This window comes from Podarcis bocagei (assembly GCF_964188305.1).
Source record: "Podarcis bocagei genome assembly, chromosome: 2".
NCBI classification, from domain to species: Eukaryota; Metazoa; Chordata; class Lepidosauria; order Squamata; family Lacertidae; genus Podarcis; species Podarcis bocagei.
The window spans coordinates 48,470,966-48,493,341 of record NC_138126.1 but is presented as its reverse complement, the minus strand read 5'-3'; the positions used below and the strand labels follow the sequence as shown (position 1 = coordinate 48,493,341).

The 22,376-nt window shown below is 39.0% G+C and overlaps 1 protein-coding gene across 17 annotated transcripts in view; it reads left to right on the top strand.

Annotated features, from left to right (window-relative positions):
• The window catches only part of SLMAP (sarcolemma associated protein), an 89,288-nt gene that overhangs the window by 45,312 nt on the left and 21,600 nt on the right, over positions 1-22,376 (top strand). For 10 of the 17 annotated variants that reach the window (XM_081184063.1, XM_081184070.1, XM_081184071.1 and 7 more), the window contains exons 6-15: positions 1,686-1,748; positions 4,392-4,487; positions 4,763-4,834; positions 7,345-7,485; positions 8,595-8,732; positions 8,859-9,027; positions 9,115-9,165; positions 10,247-10,297; positions 13,751-13,813; positions 19,151-19,207. In XM_081184063.1, coding sequence (XP_081040189.1) covers positions 1,686-1,748; positions 4,392-4,487; positions 4,763-4,834; positions 7,345-7,485; positions 8,595-8,732; positions 8,859-9,027; positions 9,115-9,165; positions 10,247-10,297; positions 13,751-13,813; positions 19,151-19,207 — 901 coding nt within the window. The remainder of the gene's footprint in view (positions 1-1,685; positions 1,749-4,391; positions 4,488-4,762; positions 4,835-7,344; positions 7,486-8,594; positions 8,733-8,858; positions 9,028-9,114; positions 9,166-10,246; positions 10,298-13,750; positions 13,814-19,150; positions 19,208-22,376) is intronic. The other 7 variants (XM_081184064.1, XM_081184058.1, XM_081184072.1 and 4 more) reach the window with 3 other exon arrangements.

Sequence of the window (22,376 nt, the reverse complement as noted above, 5' to 3'; positions counted from 1 at the left end):
GACATGTGTACAGACTTAGGAGGATACATACACCTCAGCAGTCTTAAATTGTTCTAAATAATAATAATAATAATAATAATAATAATAATAATAATAATAATAATAATTTATTTATATCCCACCCTCCCCAGCCAAAGCTGGGCTCAGAGTAGCTAACAACAGTAAAAATAGCACAGTTTACATGAAATCACAATTAACTGAAATACATTCTAAAATCATCAATACAAATCAATACATTCTAAAACCCATCTTTCAATAATTCCTGCCCCCTTGAATTCCTTTTTGAAAAAAAGTCTTGTTTGTTTGTTTGTTTGTTTGTTTGTACCCCACCCATCTGATTGGATTGCCCCAGCCACTCTGGGCAGCTAAATGAGTCTTATTATTCTTTATTAGATTTCTGTACCACCCTTCATCCAAGGATAGCAGGGCAGTTTACAATATAAAAACAAAAAATGCATAACATAGTAACAAACAAAACCAAGAACAAAACCAAGAATATATTTTTAAAAGTTAATATGTGATTGTAGGAATTTGTGTAAAAGCTATGTTTACAATGTACAAGAAGCCTGCACCTGCTTTGTGTCTCCCTTCTCAGGCTGAGGCAAAACAGACAATGATTGCTGACTTAGCATTGCATTCTGAGCCAAAAATCATGGTTTGCTTTACTCCAAACAAACCACAGTGATAAGCCAAAGTTGTTTTTTGGCTATCCAGTTAGGGCTTGAAAGCTTTTTTTAACATAAGATTTCTCAGACAAATATAAAAGTCAGAGGTAGGATGTTTAATACTATGAGTTTTTTATGTTTAGCCTCCAATACTGTGCTACAGTTTTATACAGTCCTAAAGGGTGCAGTACCCAACAATTTAATTATAGATATCCTTAATTAACTAATCTTGTTGTAAATATAGATTAAAGACTGAAAAGCTGGCTTGTGCTTTACAGGTACCTACATGTATTCTTTTACAATTGGCTGGGTGCGTACGGTTTCTTGCACAATGGACATTCCAGTACCATGACTAATATCATATTAATATGCTCTATCAAGCTGCTAAGCAATTTACTAGCTTAATTTCTTCAACATAAGAAAGGTAACAGAAATCTAGAGAAATAAGTCAAATATACATAAAACCAGCATGTCAAAAAATGAAAAGAAAGAAAATTGAATAAAACATTTTTTTAAAATGGGCAGCTTAATTAGGCTTGGGTAGGCTTGCTGAAATAAACAAGAAAAACCCAGCACATTGCTTCATACTAACTGTTTTGTATACAAAAAAAATGGAATTCCATTTAACTTTCAAATAATTTATAATTTGAGGGTGGCCAGCAAACAATGATAAAAAGAAAAAATGGGGTAACTGTTAGCTCAAAATAAGGATGCTCTGTAAATGTATACATGTGTCCTTTTTTCTTTATTACAGTAGCTTGCATTTATGCTGATATTAAGGAAGTCCTTGCAAAAGTTTTAGAGGATAAAACCCTTTTTTGTTGCACTTTTGCTATTAGCTTCATAAATCGAGTGAACTACTGATGACAGGCCTTCACTTCTTTGCATAAGTGTTTGAATGGATTAAGAGGAGAGTTAAACAACCAAAATAAGAAAAGAAGGGAATGTGTTGATTCGGTTTATTTTATATACATTGAAAGTATTATGGGTTTCAGAGAAATTTGTTCTTCAATTTCACAGGTTGCTGCTAACACTCCCAGTATGTACTCTCAGGAACTGTTTCAGCTTTCTCAGTATCTACAGGTAACTTTTCTTTTGGGCATATGTATAATTCCTGTTCCTTTATATTGTATAGGTTTGACTGAGTGTTCTACATAATCAGTTAGGAGCTTCTGTGTGGCAAATATATTAGGAGTAAGGCTGAGACTGGATCAGCTAGTGACATCATGCATATAATGGACTTTCTTGTTATAATGTTTGAAATTCTAGAAAGCAGTTCCAAGTGTTTCCCCTGCCATGCATGCACTATAGTCATAATTAGTATCTGTAGCATGCTAGTATTAACCTAATCTCAGCTCACTGTTATGATTAGCATTCCTAACTTCTGTCTCCCAAGTATGTATGGGGAAATGGTCTGGGGTGGGGGTTGGAGAGTAGATGGGACACGCAGCATCTTTCAGTCTTGCCCCCAAACTGCTGTAGCTGCTCTCCAACCAGTCCCCCTGATATCTGATACCCACTTTGGCAAGATACCCAATGAAATTTAAGGTAGATTGGAACACCAAGTTGCAGGAGTAAACATGTTTCCTGCAAGTCTCCTAAACCCCATTCTCAGTTGGCATTTTCCCTTTATATCCTAGTAAAATGTATCTATGGGAAGTTCTAATATACTTAACCTACAAGGAATAAAATTAAATGCACTTCAGATCTCCCAGAGGGGCTATCTGGCATTACCCCTTTTGTATTCCCTTTGATCCATTTCTTCCTGGACTGTAGACAAGAGTGAGCCATATAAATCTCTCTTTTCTCTTGGCCTACGTACACAATACCAGCTTAAAACATCTAGGTTTCAATTAGGATTGAAGCTGGTTTGGGGAATAATGCATCAAAATGCAGCATTTCATAAAAACAACCGGATAGTTATAGGTTGAGACTAATGCATGTACACTGCTTCCAAAACCAGTGGTGGGAATGCAGTCAATGCAGGGTTACACCTTGGAAGTTTCAACAGTTTTAATATTGACATCTGGAAACTGCCTGTGCCAATTTGCAAACCTCTGATTGTAGTAGTAGTGTGTGCAAAATTATTAAGTGCAGCCAATTTTTGGGGTAGTGGTAAAGGAGTTGTATTTTGAGCTGATTAAGGAGAAGATATACAGGCAACCCCCCCCCCATTTACATATGTTCAGTATGCACATTACCGTGTATATGCACGTTGCGCTGAACCGCCAAGTGAATTTAAAAATTGCTAAACTTGCCTCAGAAGAGCCAAGAAAGGTCAGGGAAAGGCGCAAAAACAGTGCCTAGCAATCCCACGAGCCTTTGCAATTGCAATCACGAGAGCCCTTGCACCAACCGTTGAGGCCTGTAGCGAGTTGGAGGTTGAGGAAGGAGGTTGAGAGGGAATGATTGTGGCGGAGTTTGGCAGAGTTTTGGGTGGAGATTTTCAAGCCATTCTTTGAGGCAGCACCAAAATGCAAGGCACCATCATCTTCCTTGGGTGACAACAAACTTCCTTGGGTGACAACAAACTCAAGAGGCAGCGAGGAGAAATTGGAAGTGCTGGACTGCTTCTGGGATGGTATGAGCGTGTGTGCTGTGGCACGCAAGTTTGGCAGGAATGAGCCCACCATACGTGCCTTTAGGATACAGGAGAAGAAAATCCAGGCAGTGGAGCAGTGAGTACCTGTACACCTACAACTGCCAAGGTCCCAGCCAGGTGCGGGATGAGGCCCTGGACTTGTAGCTTGATGACGTGAACTGCAAGTGTATCCTTGTCGACAGATACACCTTGCACAAGAAGCCGCTCAGGCTGTATGCGCACTCCTGTGAAGGAGCTTCAAAGTCGCTTCAATTTAAAGAATGTTGGCCCCTGTGGTGAAGCTGCATCCATGGACCAGGAGGCTGCCCAAGTGTGCCCTGACCAGCTGAAGAGACAGAAGCACCAGCTGCCCATCACCATGTTCCTCTGCAAGACACCACCAGCCCTACCCAGTGAATCTGGCCCACAGCCGAGCACCTTGGGGTACTGGTCTACCCCACTTGTTTATTGAAAATCGTCCTCTAGCAATGAGGAAGACTGAGTGCCACCATGGCCACCATTTCTGCCCATCTGGTACTGGGCTGCTGGTTTTTCAAAGGGTTTTTCTAGGGTTTCCAGAGGTTTAGAGGGTGTTTGCAGGCTTTTCCAATGGGTGCTCCAATTATACATGGTTTCATGTATGTGCGTGGTTACTTGAAACACAACCACTGTGTAATCGGGGGTTGCCTGTATTCCTATTGACTACCAAGCCCTTTTAAAAAAGAAGGGTAAAGTATGCCACCTAGTGGTTTTCGGTAAATATAACTTTGAACATTTTGGTGAGAAATTGGCCTTGTTCTTTCAGTTTCTTTGAACTTTGATAGCTGCTGAGCTGCTTTCTTTTCCTTGAAACAGAAGTAGTCCTTGAAGTGTTTTTGTCTTTATAACTCATACAAAGCTTACAGTGAGATGGGCCCCAGCATCTGTAAGAGGCCAGAGCACGTTCTAACATATATGGGAACCAGAGTTCATTGATGTCTCAACTCAGCCAAAATAATCGTATCTAGTTATAAACACTGAGGTACAAAAGACAGTGTGTTGAAATCTCTCACCCTTTTAAACCATTTAACTCTACTTTGTAAGTGCCGATATGTATTGCTACTGTGTTGTACTAATAGGAATTTTTTGGTTGTTATTCAATGCAGGAAGCCTTACATAGGGAACAAATGTTGGAACAGAAATTGGCCACCTTGCAGCGATTGCTTGCTGTCACACAAGAGGCATCAGATACTAGTTGGCAGGTATTTTGTGTGATGTTGATTTTGGACCTTTTCAGATAGTGCACCTACTTATCTGTCATAACTATAGATTACTGTGAACTAATCTGAAGTGTAGTTAGCAATGCTGTAAAGCGTGGCCAGTGGTTAGGGGCAATGGGAGTTGGAGTCAAACAACATCTGGAGGACACCACTTGGCTTTCCCGGTAGTAAAGTATTGCATAAACCCCACGTTCTTCTTAAATACTCACTGTGTGTTTTTACTGTATTACGAATGTGCTTGAATTTCTTTCTAACAGGCTTTGATAGATGAAGATAGACTACTATCAAGGTTAGAGGTTATGGGAAACCAACTACAAGCATGTTCAAAAGTAGGTAGTTTGCTTGGATTTAGAGTTTGAGAACTTGGAGTACTTGATAATATCAAAACATGTATTATTTGTTTAGCAAATATAAGAGGGAGCCTTTCTGGATCAGGTCAAAGGTCCACCTAGGTCAACATCCTGTTTCTCACAGTGACCATGCACATGTTAACAGGAAGCCTACAAGCAGGGCAGGGAACCATTTGCTCCACTGTTGCCACCTCCCCTCATCACCTTTAAATTTAGTGACATACTTCCTCTAGACATGGAGGTTTCATGTAGCAATGATACCTAGAAGCCAGTAACAGGGGGAGGAAATGAACTCTGTGTACTCAAGGAATTGTATGATTTTGGCATTTGTTTTTATTGGGTCTCTGACTGTATAATGAAATTTGTCCTGGTTGACATTTTAAAAGCATTCTAAGCCAGTAGCCATTTCCATTCAGTGTGGCAGTACCACGATCATGTTAGTGCTGAAAAAATGTGTGTCGTCTTGCTACTCTGTGTTCCTTCTGTTTTCATGTTCAGTTTATTGTTTTTAGGATGAAGCTCCATTTAAACGTAAGCCACCTTGAGTGGCTCATAAAACCAGAGTACAGTGGTACCTTGGTTCTCGAACTCAATCCATTCTAGAAGTTCGTTCGACTTCCAAAACGTTCGCAAACCAAGGCATGGCTTCTGATTGGCTGATTGGCCCCAGAAATAATGTCAACAGCTGAAACAGACGTTAGGCTTCCAAAAATGTTCACAAACTGGAACACTTCTGGGTTTGTGGCGTTCGGGAGCTGATTTGTTTGTCAACTAAGCCATTTTGGGAACCAGGGTACCACTATATCCATTATTTGGATAAATAATTAAATTATCCATTATTTAAAGTATCCATGATTTAAATAAATATTTAAATTTATATATTTAAATAAATATTTAAATTTATATATTTAAATAAATATTTAAATTTAGTGTGCATTATACTCTGATTAGATAAGTTATTTTAATCTTTGTTCCTCAAAAGCAGTGTTGACTGATTCACATTAAAACAATTCTAAGTTATGATATAAAATTATCAAGTTAAATGACTGCTTTATATGCAGACTTTATACTCTGCAATCTGTGCATGAAGTGTTATTTTCACTGCAGCCATGAGAGCAGGGAGAGCTTATCTGGGATAGTCATTCAGTGCTTTCTTAAAATAGCCAGAGCAGAGTAGTTTTTGATAATCAACGTGAGATAGCCAAAGATCTTTGGTGTCAACTAGTGGCTTAGCTGTGTGAGGCAGGATTTTATGAGCAGGCCTATCCAGAGACTTTGTACACCTTTCTGGGCCTCATTTGTATCCAAGAATTACCACAGATGAATGGGAAAAGAAAGAAAAAATGCAGAGGCATTAAGAGAGATGTAACCATCTCACAGAATCCTGTAACTCCACTTTGCTTTCTGTGGTTTCACTGCATGTTTTCTCAAATTCTGCTTCACAGATCTGGGCTGCTGCAAATGTAGCATTTTCATCATCTTAACATTGGTTAAGAGCTTGGGCACCTGCTATGGTAGCATATTCTCTTCCCCCTTCCTTCCTCAGCAGTGAATTACCTGCTTCATTTTGCCTTAAGAACTAAGTGAAACATAAGCTTTAGTATGGTAAATGTTAATACGATTCTTGCTTAACCAAGGTCTAAAATTACATTGTAATGCTTGATTTAAATCCTGATTAAGCTGGAGCCTTGGTTAGTGTTATCTGCAGTTAAGCAAACATCAGCAGAGACCTTGCAGTTAAGGTCTCTGCTGATGTTTCTTTAACCATAGTTTACATATGCATGTGTCTTTAATACAGTCAAACCTCGGTTGTCGAACATAATCCGTTCCGGAAGCCCGTTCAGCTTCTGAAACATTCGACAACCGAATCATGGCTTCTGATTGGTTGCAAGATCTTCCTGCGCTTAGCGGAAACTATGTCGGACGTTCAGCTTCCAAAAAACGTTTGAAGACTGGAGCATTTCCTTCCGCATTTTTGGCGTTCGGGAGCTGAATCGTTCAAAAATGGAGCTGTTTGGGAGCCGAGGTTTGACAGTAGTTCCTGAAAAGGAAGGGAGTATGCATTTCCAAAGTTAGCTCCTGGCCACTAACTATGGTTAAGGAGTCAGTGTTATGCCTGCACCTCTCTCTTACATCCCTGGAACATCCCCCCTTTTCTTTTTTCTTTTTAATGAGGAATAAAACCTTAGAATTTTGCATAGCACAAGCGTAGTAGCTTCAGTTTGAAATGGTATATTGACATGACTTCTCAGAAGTAAATCTGTCAAGAATGGCAGACAATGTAGCATTTGGAAAAGGGTAAGAATGTTTCAGACATCATGAGGGACAAGGTGGGGAACTTTTAATGGAATACCAAATTTCCTAGGATAAAACCCTAGTGAAGTCCTAAAATGGATGAAATATTTTCGTAACTAAATGTAATACTGCTGTAAATGGTAATATGAGCATGTGGCTTTAAGATTTCCACCATGTTGCATTTCTGCTTATAGAATCAAACAGAAGATAGTTTGCGAAAGGAGCTTATAGCATTACAGGAAGACAAGCATAACTATGAGACAACTGCCAAAGAGTCCTTGAGGCGGGTCCTTCAGGAAAAAATTGAAGTGGTCAGAAAACTCTCTGAAGTGGAGGTATTTATCATTTGCATTTTAGCCATGTTCCTGAAACTGGGGTTTTGCCACCATACCATGAAAATAAAACATCAATATGTCAACATTTTTATTATTATTTGCTGTTTTTTGCTTGTCTTGAGATTTATTTCCTGACTCTGAGATTTAACCCTTTTTAAAGTAGGGCTTTATCTTGCAAAGTTAGGGAGGTATTTTCTCTCTGCTCAAACAACTCTTCTTTGGAATGTATGTATCTGACTTGTGCATTTTTCTCAGGTATGTGTCCAGGTTTTGTTTTGTATGCTCGTACTAATGACTTGAACTGTCACTTTATTTTTTATTTTTTTAAAAACCCATAAAATTGCATATGCATAAAGATCATAAAATGGCGGGGCTATTTTGATTAAAGTTGAATCCACACTATGCACACCTCCGTTCAAAATTAAACTGTACTCAGGCTGATTGCCCCTTGTATTTAGGATTAGAAGAGTAGGATTGAATCCAATGGAGACACAGAGCTTGCACAATGTCTTCTGCTTGTGCAGCAGATATTCCCGTGCATCACCCTTAGAACAGATTGGAGGGAATGCCGCAGGGATTGGGGAGAGGGCAAGGGCAGCATGCTTAAGCAAAATAATGTTTTGAGTAATTTTATTTATTTATTTAGAGCACTTGTACTCCACTCTTCAGCCAAAAAGACTCCCAGAGCAGCTTACATACAATCAAAGCAAATTTTAAAACAGCACTACACCCAAGGGGAAAGGGATAGGGAGGGAAGAAGGAAATGAAAATGCAGGCACCAGTTTCTAAACAGTTGTTCCTATAATGACCAGCTGTGGAAGGAGATTCCTGATGGAGCTGGCTTGCCATAGCAGAGCTGATGTAGTGAGCTCTGCTTCCCAGCTCCCCTACTTCTGGAATGGCTGTCCCCAGTTGCAGGAGAGGAGGCCTGATGGGGCTGGCCTGTCTCAGCAGAGCCATTGGAGTGATGTCTGGCACATTTCTCTGGCAAATGGTTGCTATAATTCTCATACATTGCGCAGTTATAATAAATCTTAAAAACAGAGTAACATAAAAGTTTCTGGTTTCAATAGATTTTTGGCTTCATTGTGCAATTTTTCTTCTCACAGCGAAGCTTAAGCAACACCGAAGATGAATGTACTCACTTGAAAGAAATGAACGAACGGACTCAGGAAGAATTGCGGGAATTGGCCAACAAATACAACGGAGCTGTAAATGAAATTAAAGATCTCACTGACAAACTAAAGGTACAGTCGGCCTTTCTAACCGCACGTTTTGGTTCCAGAACTAACATGACTTTTGCATTCATTCTTTTTCTGGAATTGCCATCCATATGTACTGATCTGTGGGTTGTTTTTCATGGTGTTGAACAGGCAGCTGAAGGGAGACAAGAAGAAATCCAGCAAAAGGGACAGGCTGAGAAAAAGGAATTGCAGCACAAAATAGAAGAGATGGAAGAGAGAGAGCAAGAGCTTCAAGCAAAAATAGAGGCTTTGCAAGCAGATAATGACTTCACCAATGAACGGCTAACTGCTTTACAAGGTCAGTCCAGTAGTCCAAACATGTTTTTATCATAATTTTTTTCTTTAAAACTGTGAAATATATGTTTTTTTGGAATTCTGTTTGCAGTCCGGTTAGAACATCTTCAGGAGAAAGCTCTTAAAGAACACAACAGCTTAGGTAGGTCTGATGTTAAAGTATTTTGCTTAATGTTGAAATTTGATTATTAAATTGTACCCCTATTGTGCAAAGCAGTTAAATGAGCTATAGATCACAGACTGTAAGAATGTTTGAAAACGATGCCTTTAGTTTTATTATAGTTTATTTTCTAGATTATTGATAAACCATGGTTTCAAGAAAATACCAGTAGAGGGCACTGTTTTTTAAAAGTCCCAACACAAAAGGTGAACTTGACTATTGCAACTTTTCAATTCTAGTGATGCAGTTAAGGAAGAATTATGACATCATTAACAATTTTTTTGGGATGGTATATTGATTTTGGCACTTGTGATATGTGACGAACTCTGTTGCTCAAAGGAGGGAAATTGAGATTATTTCTTATTTTCCAGTAGCTTGAAGGATAACGTATTAATAGAGGTTTCAGAAGCTTGGCCCATATTTAGTGGAAGGTTCCTGACTGAACTGGGTAGCAAAACTGAACTGCATTTTGTGAGAGGTGGGGCAAATACCTCAGGGGGTGACCATAGCATATGCTTTGCATGCAAAAGGTCCTTAGAGAGCGACTGACAATCTGTGAAATTGACTGGCACTGGGCTGGATGGACAACTGGTTTCCTTTGGTAAAAGGCAGCTTCCTTTGTTCCTGAATGTCAAGGGCAGGGGGCCTGAAACTCACCAGTGCTGCTCCCATGTTCTTGTAACTACAGTCATGAACTGAAACGCCCTAGAATACCCTCAGAATGAGTGTTATCCAAAGGAGCATTCGGGGGCATGATGAGTGGTGGCTGCCAGTGAGGAGGGCAAGGTTCTTTCATCAGATGCCCCTCACAATGGCACTCATTCTGAGGACATTCTGAGCAACTGAAAATGTTGGTCCATAAGGAGCTAGGGAAGACCTGGTGAGATTTGCAACCCTGCCCTTGAAATTTAACCCCCATAATAGCCCAAATGCCCAGCTCACTTTTGCCACCTGAAAATGGAGTGCCTCTGCTTCTAATCAGTCCTAAGCAATATAGAAAGTCAGTACCCATATTTACAGAATACTTTGCTTATTCAGAATTAATACCCTTTGTTAATTCTAGGCATACAAGTTGATGACTTCATTCCTAAAATTAATGGGAGCGCTGAAAAAGGTAGAGTATCTTTAATGACTGCCTTTTTTGTGGTGGTGGTTTTAATTTTGAGCTTATTTTTGGTTATTTGCTTGTTTTGTGTTAATATTTTTTTCTAATTTTTACAACAAAAAGTAAGTTAAAATATTACTGAAGAAACACTTGGTGTTGGCTTCTAAATTTTGTATTTTTAGACATTCCTTTGCATGGATACGCTACTATCAGCCGGAGCATGAAGTTTTCAATACTAGTGAGACTTTAGTAACAGAGTAGATCAGTATAATATATCTATCCACTGTAGGAAAATAATTACAGTAATAAAAGCAGATACATCAACATGGCAGTTCAGGACAATAATGCCAATGGCTCTTCAAGTTTGATGATGGTTGGAGACTTTTAAAAAAACAAGTCAAGTTTCTGCCTCAAAATAAATCAAAATGATAAAAACTTCAGTCGTCCTTTGCAGGGTACTATTAATGTAGTATGTTCCAAAATGGATAAGGGTGCCCAAGTTAATTTGCAGGGCAATCTTATACCTGCCTGTTCAAAAGGAATCCCAATGAGTTTAATATGACTTTCTCCCAGGTAAGCATGTATAGGATCGCAGCCCTAGAAATCTTTTGCTTTGCTTGCCAATTAACTCTAAAATGTTCCTGCTTTTCACATCTTAAGATGCTAAATTTGCAAGCACGATCACTTCCTAACTTATCCTTCAACATTAGTACACACAATGTTCTCATTTCTTTTGAAATGCTTAACTTCCCTCTTAGGATCTGAGGAATGCAGAGGACCCTTTTGGACACCTGTAGCTTTCTATGTAATTTACTCTGTTGCACTGCCACATCTAAAGAAGCAAGACATGTTTAAAACAGACTAGAGGCTTGCCTCACCAGCCGTAGTGATCAGAACAGAACCCAGTTAGAACCTAACACTGGAATCAAGATCAGGATTGGACTGCAGGATTCCATTCCTCCTCTCTTCTTGCATGCAAATTCCCACTGCCTCCTTTTATCTAGTTTGGTCTTCTGTGACCAGTGTTAACTCTAGTTACAATTAATCCTGGTGTTTAACTCTACCTATTTTGAGAACCTGATTGAAAACAGGGTCTCAAAATGAGTTTTGGAGCATGCCTTGGTTTCATTGTAATCACAGTTGTCAAAAAGATAATATTAAATGTGGAACCCAGTTTGAAGAGGGTGGCTGGAATTTGCATTCGAAAGTGGGAGGGTGGTATTTTATGGCAATCCCCCAAACTCTGGTTCCTTTTACGTCCAAACCAGGCACAAGTTATTGCTGTCACGCATCACATTTATCATATTGTATGATCTCTGTGGAGATATGTTTTACTTGCAATTGACAAGCAGTAGCTCTTATTAACTATTCCTTTTGTGGAGCTTTCTTCCACAGCTTTGTTGACCAAAAATCCACAGTCTCAGAAGGCAGGATGTTTAGTGAGTTACCAAGTGATAAAGATCTGGTAATGTTTCTACTCACAAGGGCTCATTGCTTACAGTTTGCTCTTTAGGCCTTTGTCAGGCAGATCCACTTATTCTTTTACTTTCGTACTGCCAGTATTCCCTTCCCAAACTTTCCTCTCTTGTAGTACCTAACTTTACTTGAACCTTGATATTCACATTTTTCTTCGGTTTGCTCAACAGAATCTCCTTCTGCTATACTGTTTCCTTGCTTCCCACAACCAGCTCAGTTTCCCTAACAAATTCTTTTGCACTATATCATTTTTTCTTTATCTTTGGTAGCCTGAGTTTCAGAGCTTTCACAAGAAAACAGATGAGACTACCATTCATCCATGAACACGGACCTGGGCTTGCCCAATCCAGTCTTCTCATAGACCTGTAATAGTGCAGGGTCTTGTACTGTTACTCTTTTTCTGTGAACGGAGTGGGACTTATTGCTTCTCAAAACTTCTCCCACTCTTCAGGTTCCACTTTTTGTAATCTGGCAGTTCCCTTGTGATTCTGCCCTAGGTAGCATGGATGATGCCATTCTCTTCTCAGTCATTTACACAACATCTGCTCCCCGCACTGTGCACATCATCTTACATGGGAGCTTTGCCCCACTGTCAGGACAGATTCTTTTGAGGGCTGCTGCTTTCCTATCACAGGGAAAGAGGGCCGCCCCCATCACCAGAGTAAATGATTATGGGGCCCCTTTGTGGGACACTGAGAGACCTGTTGTCCGATCCTAGATATGCAGTTGATAATGCTGTTCAAATGGACTCAGTTTTGTTTCAAAGCTTAAATGTGCAGAAGCAACATTTGTTTTGAGGTTTGCAAAAGCCTTTGACAATGTACAGTATGCATATACATTGAGGTCTGGATGGCGAAATGGCAACTATTTGATTTGGGCATGGGAAACCAGACTAGAATCCTCACTCACTAACGAAATTCTATGGTGGCAGGGGGCATTAGATAAATAATTATTTCTGAACCAAACAAACTTGATGGTCTTATTTTTTCCTTTCTGACTAAAATGGCACTTTAACAGCTTCTTTGGAAAATGTATATAATACAGATTAAACTGATTAGAAATTTTAACCTGTTAGACTGGGGTGGCTAACATTTTTTGGCCCAAGGGACACATTCACCCATGGCCAGTCTTCCATGGGGCATACCACACTCTTGCATACAGATACTCATATGCGTGTGTGCACACATGCAGGCAGATATACACACAGGCACACAACCCCACTTCTCATTAAACGATTGATCTGATTACTAGAGATGATCAATTCCCATCCCCATCAGGACACTGGGCGGCACCCACCCTAGTGCACTACTTTATATATTTATTTGTTCCTGATGCCATAGTCAGTGGGGTCAGGAAATTTTGCTTTGGGGACCATGTCAAGCCCTCAAAATGAGGGTTTATCACCCCTGTGTAAGACATTAGTGAGATGAAAGCTATTTCGAGGAACTGTCTGAAAATATCCTTTTAACTACAACTCTTAAACAACAGGTATAATCCTTTCCAGCTATTTACTTTAACCATACCCAACTTCACAAATTACTGTATGTTATGAATCAAGTCCAGCTGTTGAGACCTAGTAATTTGAAGGTAGTTTAAAATTGTGTCCAATTTCTGAGTTGGGTAACAATTTTAAAATGTTTAAATCTAAAGGTATTTGTATTACAACAGAAAGTGCCTTGTTGATACAATCTGGATTTGGTATAGGTTAATTTTCACCGGTAGTAACGTACATTAATATAAATTGTGAGGCTTGTAAATTTTGAAGATGTAAACATGCAGATTTGTATATTTACACCTTCAATATATTCTATAGTACACTGGTCCTTTTCCTTTGGATTTGAGGGTGTGTGTCTCCCCTTTTCTTTCTTGTGCCTTTTAGTGAAAAATTCTCCTCCCTTCCCTGATGTCTGTGAGGCTTATACATTTTGTCATGAGCCCTCAAAAAGATGGAGATATGAACTTAAAAGGTGTTTCTTTCTTTACTAGAGCACTTTCTTTCAAAGAGTGGAGGGGACTGCACTTTTATTCACCAGTTCATAGAGTGCCAGAGTGAGTACAGAGCATTCATCACATTCACTAAAAAATCTATAAAAACAGTACCATATATTCAGTACTAGGGTTGGGACAGTTATATTTTTGAAGTGCTCTGAAAAACAGAACAGAACTATAGTTGTTGCTATAGTATTATGGAAAGGTAGCCTGCAATCATAAGTGGAACGGGGAAATCCAGATGGGGACATAACCTGAGCATAGTGAATCTAGTTGAAACAGCTGACTGCAAGCCTCAAGTGAATTTTCTCACTCAACTTATTGAGGGCAGACCAACTTCTACAATTCCAGTGTTACAGCTGGAGGAGATCTCATGCATCCCTCCATAGTGAGCTGGGCAAATAGAAGAGGGAGATCTCACATATGATCATAGGGGAGATGTGCCGGTTTTCCCTTTCAGTGTTTCACTAGAATTGTACAAAGTAAATCAGCAAGTTTCTGGTGCCCAAATACCACAATGATTGGAGTGTATTAAAAGGATCCAAATTCTTCCTGGCACTGAGTTTTCAGGATAGCTTACAGGCAGCTTGGGGAAAGTGAGAAGGATATATTCCACTGGATGTCTTTAGGAGAGTGTTGTGGAAAAAGCAATATTTTAGGCATAATAATTAATAATAATAAATGTTCAGCATGCTCCAGAAAGGCAGTAGTTCAGTACAGTTTCTTGTGTACCTCATCCTTGTCTTCCTCAGTTTTCCAACTTTTTGCAATCATTCCAAGACTATTATCACATTATTATGTATTCCATGAAGGCTTTTAAAAATTAAATATAGCATATTTGCTGATAACAAAAATGCACTGGATTGGCATTAAAGGGTGGGGTAGAGTGGGGCAGGGGTGGAAGTAGCTTCCCCAATGTACTTACATCCTCAATTTCTTCACAGATTTCAGTGCTTATTTTTCTGCTTTCTTCATTTTTGCATTTTTCTCTTTGGGTTTGTGTTATGTAATCTTTCCCATATTACATATGGGCAAAATGTTATTTAAATACAGTTTTTATCATTTGTAATCTTAATTTTAAAAATATATATTTATATAGTTCCTATAACCAAGACCATCAGTTTCAAATATGGTTTTGTTGAATTCACATCTTGTTTATTTTGCAAGATTGCTAAAGAGGGGTGGGGCACCTGTGCCCCTTAGCCTAATTTTATGTGGTTGGGGGAAGCCTAGAAGGAGAGGAGGAGGATAGGAAGGGAAAAAACAAGAGGGAGACTCAAAGAGATGGAAGGAGGAAGGAACAAAGCTCTCGGTCCAGTATACCTGAAGGAGCGTCTCCACCTCCATCGTTCTACCCGGACACTGAGGTCCAGCACCGAGGGCCTTCTGGCGGTTCCCTCACTACGAGAAGCCAAGTTACAGGGAACCAGGCAGAGGGCCTTCTCAGTAGTGGCGCCCTCCCTGTGGAACGCCCTCCCACCAGATGTCAAAGAGAACAACAACTACCAGACTTTTAGAAGTCATCTGAAGGCAGCCCTGTTTAGGGAAGCTTTTAATGTTTGATGTATCATTGTATTTTAATATTCTTTTGGAAGCCGCCCAGAGTGGCTGGGGAAACCCAGCCAGATGGGCGGGGTATAAATAATAAATTATTATTATTATTATTATTATTATTATTATTATTATTATTATTATTATCTCTGCAAGGCATTGGTTTACCTCTGGCAAAAGCCATCTGCCCCTTCTCCAGCAGCTGTTGGGGGGGGGGTGAGAGGGTGCGAGAAAGAAAAGCAGGAGGCTTTGAGTATTGCTTTTATTTATTTTTTATTGGAGGCTTTGAGTATTGCTTTTATTTATTTTGCTTGATAGTTTAGCTTTGCTGTAAGTCTGCTTGAGGCCATTTGTTTATTACAACAGGATATATGTTAGAGGTGTGCATTGGATTTGGACAAACTCTGAGTCCCCAGAGCAGTGGGGCTACCTCAAGTTTGGACCTGTCAGAGGCAAGGAGGGATCGGTTTTAAGGTGGCACAAGTTGAATCAGGAAGCTCTTGGTGATTCAGATGACAAAAAAAAGGTCCTGAATCCAAGTGTCTTCTCAAAACACAAGCAATGTCTCTAGGTTAGAAATAACAGCAGTGTAGGGTGATGGGGAAAGGGGGAGAAGACAGAGACTTACAGGTCAGCCATGTAATCAGAGGGAATTGTTTTACTTGGAAAGTGAATCCTTTTTTAGTTCTCCCTTCCCCATCCAGTGGGTTTCCTACCCAAGGGGACCTTTGTCATAGCTTCAGTTATTTGATAAATTGCCCACCAAACTCCAGTGAAAATAAATTTCTTTTTTAACCCACATTGGAACTATGGAAGCTTTCGGTTTCTTCCTTGTGGCTTCACTGAAGGAAAAGAAGAGTGTAAGAATCCAAGGCCTGTTCACGTCATGCTAAGCCATAGTTTAGGGTTTATGCGCAATGCCTTTGTGAGAAAACCATTTCAACTATTCAAATTCTGGCAGGATCTGAGGTTTCAGAAATGGTGACACTGCTTACAATTTTCATCTAATTATGCCCCCAATAAAATAGGTGTTACACGTTTCCTTAAAAAAAATAAAAATCACATTTGGCCTATTTGCCTGTAACTTGGCAGGGCTCATCCTCATCTGCCAAAAAAGGGGAGGGGGGTTATAACTGGCTTTTCGTTTTCCAGTAGAGATGGTATGTGTATGAACAAAGTGGGTTCAGAAAGATGCCCAAGCCAAACTTGGCAGCTCATGAAGCATCTGAGACTTAGGCAGACTGTTTTCCATAGTGTTGAATTGGGGTCTCAACTAACCCTTGTGGTTGGTGCACACCATATATATACTATGAGGCCTATCTGGTCCAGCATCCTGTTTCCCACAGTGGCCAGCCAGATGATACCTGTGGAATGCCCATAAGCAGGATATGAGGGCAGAAGCACTCCTTCTGCTGCTCACCAGTATCTGGTTGTCAGAGCCCTGCTATCCTGAATCTCCCACCATTTACCTTCATTGGATGGCTGTATGTTCTAATATTATGAGAAAGAAAAGTTCTAATATTATAAGGGGGGGTGGTTCACTCTTTAAGAACACTTCTAGCTAAACACACTATGTTAGGAAAATATTATTTTGCTGAGTTATTTCAAGAAACTGTAGTCAGTAAGGCAGTAGATCTACTGTCAATATTTTTAAAAAAATGTGTGGTCACGTTTTCAGACCCTGGGGATCAGCCATCACTCAGATTAGACCAGAGACAATGGACTTTATCTGGAAGGTTGATCTGGTAATCTGAGATGGCTGACGTCATGGCTAAGGAACTGATTAATATGAATAATCTATATTAGGTTACAGCCAAACTGAAAAACAATGTATTGATCACAAGTTCGCCAACTGGTCTTTCGGGAAAGAAGCACTACACAGTTAATGCTCACTATCTTGCTATGATACAATAGGTTGAAATATATATATATATCAGAGGAAGAGGGTCCCTGAAATTCTTTACCTGAAGTATTAAATGGTTACGCCCTGTCAGGTACATGTAAGAAAAGATAAGAGAGCTTTTGTTGTTTCAGTGGGAAGATGGTTACCTCTAAGTAGCATAGCATTATTATATGCAAGTTTAGATAGAATGTAAGCCTCACAATTAGTGACCAATTTGTTCTGTAATCACGGAAGTCCTATATATTTATTAGCTGACCTATTTTGAGCAGATTTTATTTTCATAGAAAAGGCTTGTCAGTGATCCATGACATAAATCTCAAACATTAGTTTCTGTTTCCATAGTATGAAATGCAGTCTAGTTCTCATCAGTCTGTCTGCTTATCTTAAAAGCCCTGAATCAGTCACCTCTTAAGTACGTTCTGCTCTGACATTACTCTCTCATCCATGAAAAAAGGCCTTTACTTTTATCTTGCTTAGTAGCACTGAGCAGGCTTCCTTTTATTATCAAGTTTATCAAGTAAAAATGCAGGTGGAGCTGCTTAGTGCCTGATAAAATAATTGAGATTCATACAGGCATTTATAGCACTCAGATGTGTCTTACAGCTTGATTACGTGGTAATAAAGTTTCATCTAACAAACATGAACTATCTGAATTGAAAAAGTGTTTAAGGCTGAGTTGGTAGATGACATGAAAACCCTGAAATTTGATTGCTAAAGATGGATTATACATGATGTAATATTGCAATCATGAAATGATGAAAATGAATAACATTTACTTAACCATAAAATAATCATTTGAAACCATTATTTCCTCAGCTCTCCAATGCCATTTTATTTTCCTCCTTTTGTCCATTCAGAATAGTACAGAATGTGTGATCTCATTTTCTGCCACATCTGTCTTGTGCTACCTCTTCTTCTTTGACCCCTTAATTTGCCACTCTTCTTCCTATCTTTGTTCTCTCCACTGATATTTTCTTTTGGCCTCTTAGTCTGATTTTTCCACCTTGTCATGTTAACTTAATTTTATTTTCTTGCCTAGTCTGTGTTTGTGGTTCTCCCCCACTTGCCTCATTATTTTGCTAACAAAGCATAAGGCCACCATGCTTGTGTGCCCTCATCCAATCTTCTTCTAGTTCCCACTTACAAGTCTTATTGGGGATTGTTACTGGAAAAACACCACCAGTCTAAATACTGGTGTGCTGTCAACCTAATAAGAAGGACTAATAAGAAGGACGCCTGATATATTCAATCCCTGCGCCTTCCCCAAAGTTCAGCAATGTAAAGCAATGGCTGGGTTGCAGGAAATGTGCACTAGAAGTATAAAACATTTCCAGAATTTCTCGTCTTTTCCCTCACTTCTGGACACTGTTATAGCAAGAGTTGAGCACCAGCTTTCAAAACTATTATTCCTGTTAAAGGAATGTGACCACTATATAGTGTTAATAATGCGTATCTATGTTAGGCACAAAGAAAAAAGACCTCTGTACCAGAGGAGTATATTCCTGTAGGTGAATTCAGACATAGTGTTAACTTGTGTGGGTATAAGGTCACTCTCAGGCTCCATAGGAGAACCGCCCCCCCCCCCCGGCAATATCAACTTAATTTTATATACTTTTCACTGCTTGCAAATTATATTTAATACCAGGTTTTAAAACACTTCTGTTGTAGAATTTATAAATGTCTTTATTAATTTCAAAATCAACTTTCAGTTCAGTAGATTGGGCTTGCTCAAATCTTTGGCAACATTTTCTTATTAATTTATCATCTTGTTTGTGCATAGATAATTAAGATTAAAATGAAAACGTTCCATTGATTCCAGCACAGAGAAGTGTGAGGTAATGTTGCCATGTTTAAATTTGGTCATGGAATGTGTATTAGAGTCGTGTACAAAGAAATGCTTGCATAGTTTGAGCTGGGATCGTAACCCTTATTTTGTTCACCAGACAAGCTCATAGACGAAGGACATCTTTCCCGAGTGGATGAAACAAAGATCCTGAAAGGTTAGACTTATTAATTTGCTTTTGAGGCATGTAGCAAATGTTTGAATCTGTGTTTAGGAATTTGTTTTGCAAGTGTGAGGAGTGTTTGAGGGATTATAATACACCAAGCCTTACTGCTTGGTGTATTATAAAAACTACTTCCAAGTAAATGAATATAACAATACCAGTTTTTGTATTAGAAAACAATATGAATAGAAAGAGTTTTGAAACATGCACATTTGAGACTTAACTTGCATCTTATTACTTTTAACCTGGGAATTGTATTCAGTCCAGTTCAGAAAAAAAGGAAATTTAGTTACAAAGCATGTCTGTTACAAATTGTAATTAGTTGTGAAGTCATGGCATTTCTAAGATTTCCTGTGCAGTAAATTATTGATTAAATATTCTGCGCAACATGAAGTATATTCAAGGTTTTAAAACTTTGCTGTTGTGGATTTCCTCAAACTGTATATATCACTTTTCGATAATCAAAATTTACATAATTCAAAGTGTGTATCCTTTGATTTTTAAACTACCGTCTTTGAAAAATCACTGTTTTCAAATCCTGTATGCAATCACCCTCCAGTGTGTTCTTGTTTGTGCACAGTGTAGGTAGCATGCCATATTTGGAAAAGAATGCAGACAATAAACACAAGTGTAACTTAATGCTTGCATGCCAGCATTATCTTGCTTAATGGCGAGTTATTTTTTCATTGATGTGTAATGCATTCTATCTATTTTTTAAAAAAGATTCTGTCATGAAGTTTTAAATAACTTCATATAGTTTTAAAACGAGACGAAAACTATGCAAAGAAGAAAACTAGGTAAAGAAAAGCCATTCTGGTAAAACAAAGTGAGTGTGTCACTTAGAATCAATTTCATTTAAACTGAACTGATATAATAGTATAATGCTATAAAAGGGAAGAGACTAATGCCTTTCCTATAGAGCAGGCATGTCCAACTCCCAAGAGACCGCGATCTACTCCCACTATTAAAAAAACTGGCATTAATCCTCTCATTGGATTGACCAAAGTTGTTTAGCTTTTTGGGGGGAAGCCAAAGTTGTTGATCTGTTTTGGGGGAGGAAAACCCCATCTACTGGTTGGACATGCCTGCTATAGAGCGCAAATGATTTGTGTATAGAAGAGCCCAGGTTAAATCTCCTCTAGTGTAAAACGAAACAAAACAAGTAGCAGATAAAGATGACTATCTCTGACTGGAACCCTGCAGAGCTACCACCAATCTAATTAGATAGTGCTAGGCTACATAGATAAATAGCCAAGCCTAATATAAGCAGCTTCCTTTGATACTAAACTTAATACTGGACAATTGGTTATTGGACTGACTCCTTTCATACTGAAGTAGCAGGTAATAACTTTGAGAGAATTCTATGACAGTATCCTATAATGTAATCCATAACCTAGGTTTTTTTAAAAATATTCCATTACTTGGGAATGTGAAATATTTTGTGGAATGACTTTGAAAACTTAGAATAATCTAGAAAAATATTGCAAGGTAATCATAGGGTCTGAGATCTTGTGGCCATGGGTTTGCACCCAGGAGAGTGGCCTTGTTGAATTACCCCATGTCATACCACAAGCTGCTTAGCAGCTCCCATCGATTGCAGAATCCTTTGCTCTGCATCTTAAGGAGATGATGTTCAAGAAACAAAAATACAGTTCTCCTTGAGCATGTAGAGCCAGTTAAGTGGATCTTTGCATCCTTGTGCACATTTTTGGGTCCTTTGTCTTCAGCCTTTCCTGACATTTGGTATTGTTTATTTTATACTGACCCTTATAAAGTATATATTAAAAATAGTCTAAAATCAGAATGAAACCCAGTGGCGGTAAACTGCTTTTTTAAATGCCTGTGTCTCAGATGACTCATCAAGATTTTGCACAGAGGATCCAGCTGTTTCTTCTATAACCATATAGGGAAATAATGAGTTGCATTCCTGCTGCTGCTGCAGGAAAAAAAATCACAATAGTGGGCTAGCAAGAAATTTATTAGGATTTCAACATACTATGTTGTAAAATAAGATTGACAGGTCTCTTTAGTACCTTTCTAGTAAAGTATTTTCATTAGCACACATGTATTAAGGCTGATGGTTGCTATATTTGTTTATAATTCCACCTTATCGTCTCTCAAGGTGACTTGGAATACCAAAATTAACATTAAAAAATAAAAACAATTTTAAATCAGAAAAATTGCACCAAAACAGTAAAGGAAGCCACCAAAACTATTTAAAATGCTGCAAGCCAGTAAAGAGCCATTTTTTACTCTTGAAAGCATTAAAGACAGGAGAGAGCAGGACAGACATTGTCTGGTGCTAGAAGATAGTAAAGACTCCGTACCAAGTGCAATGGCATAGTTCATTATCTGGGATTAACCTAATTTAATAATCTAGCTGTTACATTCTAACACCAGTTGTAGTATTTAAATGTTCTGCAAAGGGGATCCCATGCATAACATTAATTATCTAGACTGGATGTTACTAGATATACTAGATATATAATTGTGGTCAGGCCATCTGCACCAAGAAAGGAGATATAGCTGATGCCTCAGCTGAAACTAGTGAAAGATGTTGCATGGTATGACATCTGGCATCCAGCAACAAGGCTGGAGATCAAATGTGTGCAAGGTTATAGATAGGATTGTATGTAGGAGAATACCCCTTTCAAAACCAGTTTGATATCTCTTCCCTGATAGGCCAGTACCAACTGTACCATGGTGTTGTTTGGATTGCGTTTCAGTTTGTTAGCTTTTATCCAGCCCGTTACTTGGCTCCAGGCATCTGTTGTCCACAGCTGCACCTGGATCTGATAAAAAAGACGAGATAGCTGTGTGCCATGCCTAAATTGATTGCAGAACTTTGCACAACCTCTCCCAGCAACTTAATGTAGCTCTTGAACAACAAGGGAACAAAATAGAGCCTTGTGGAACACCATAGCACAAGTACCATGGCACCAAATTGCAGCACTTCCTAGTCAGATGGGTGCTGAGCACAATGTCCCCAGTCCCCATCATGGCAAGTTGATCTAGAAGGATACTGTGATCAGTTACATCCAAACCAGCTGAAATATCCAGAAGACTCAATAAGCAATCCAATAGCAGTATAGAAAATGGACATTTTTCACAACTGAGCCCCCCAACTTTTCCTTTCTGGCCCCAGCTTTTGGTCAGTCCTAGG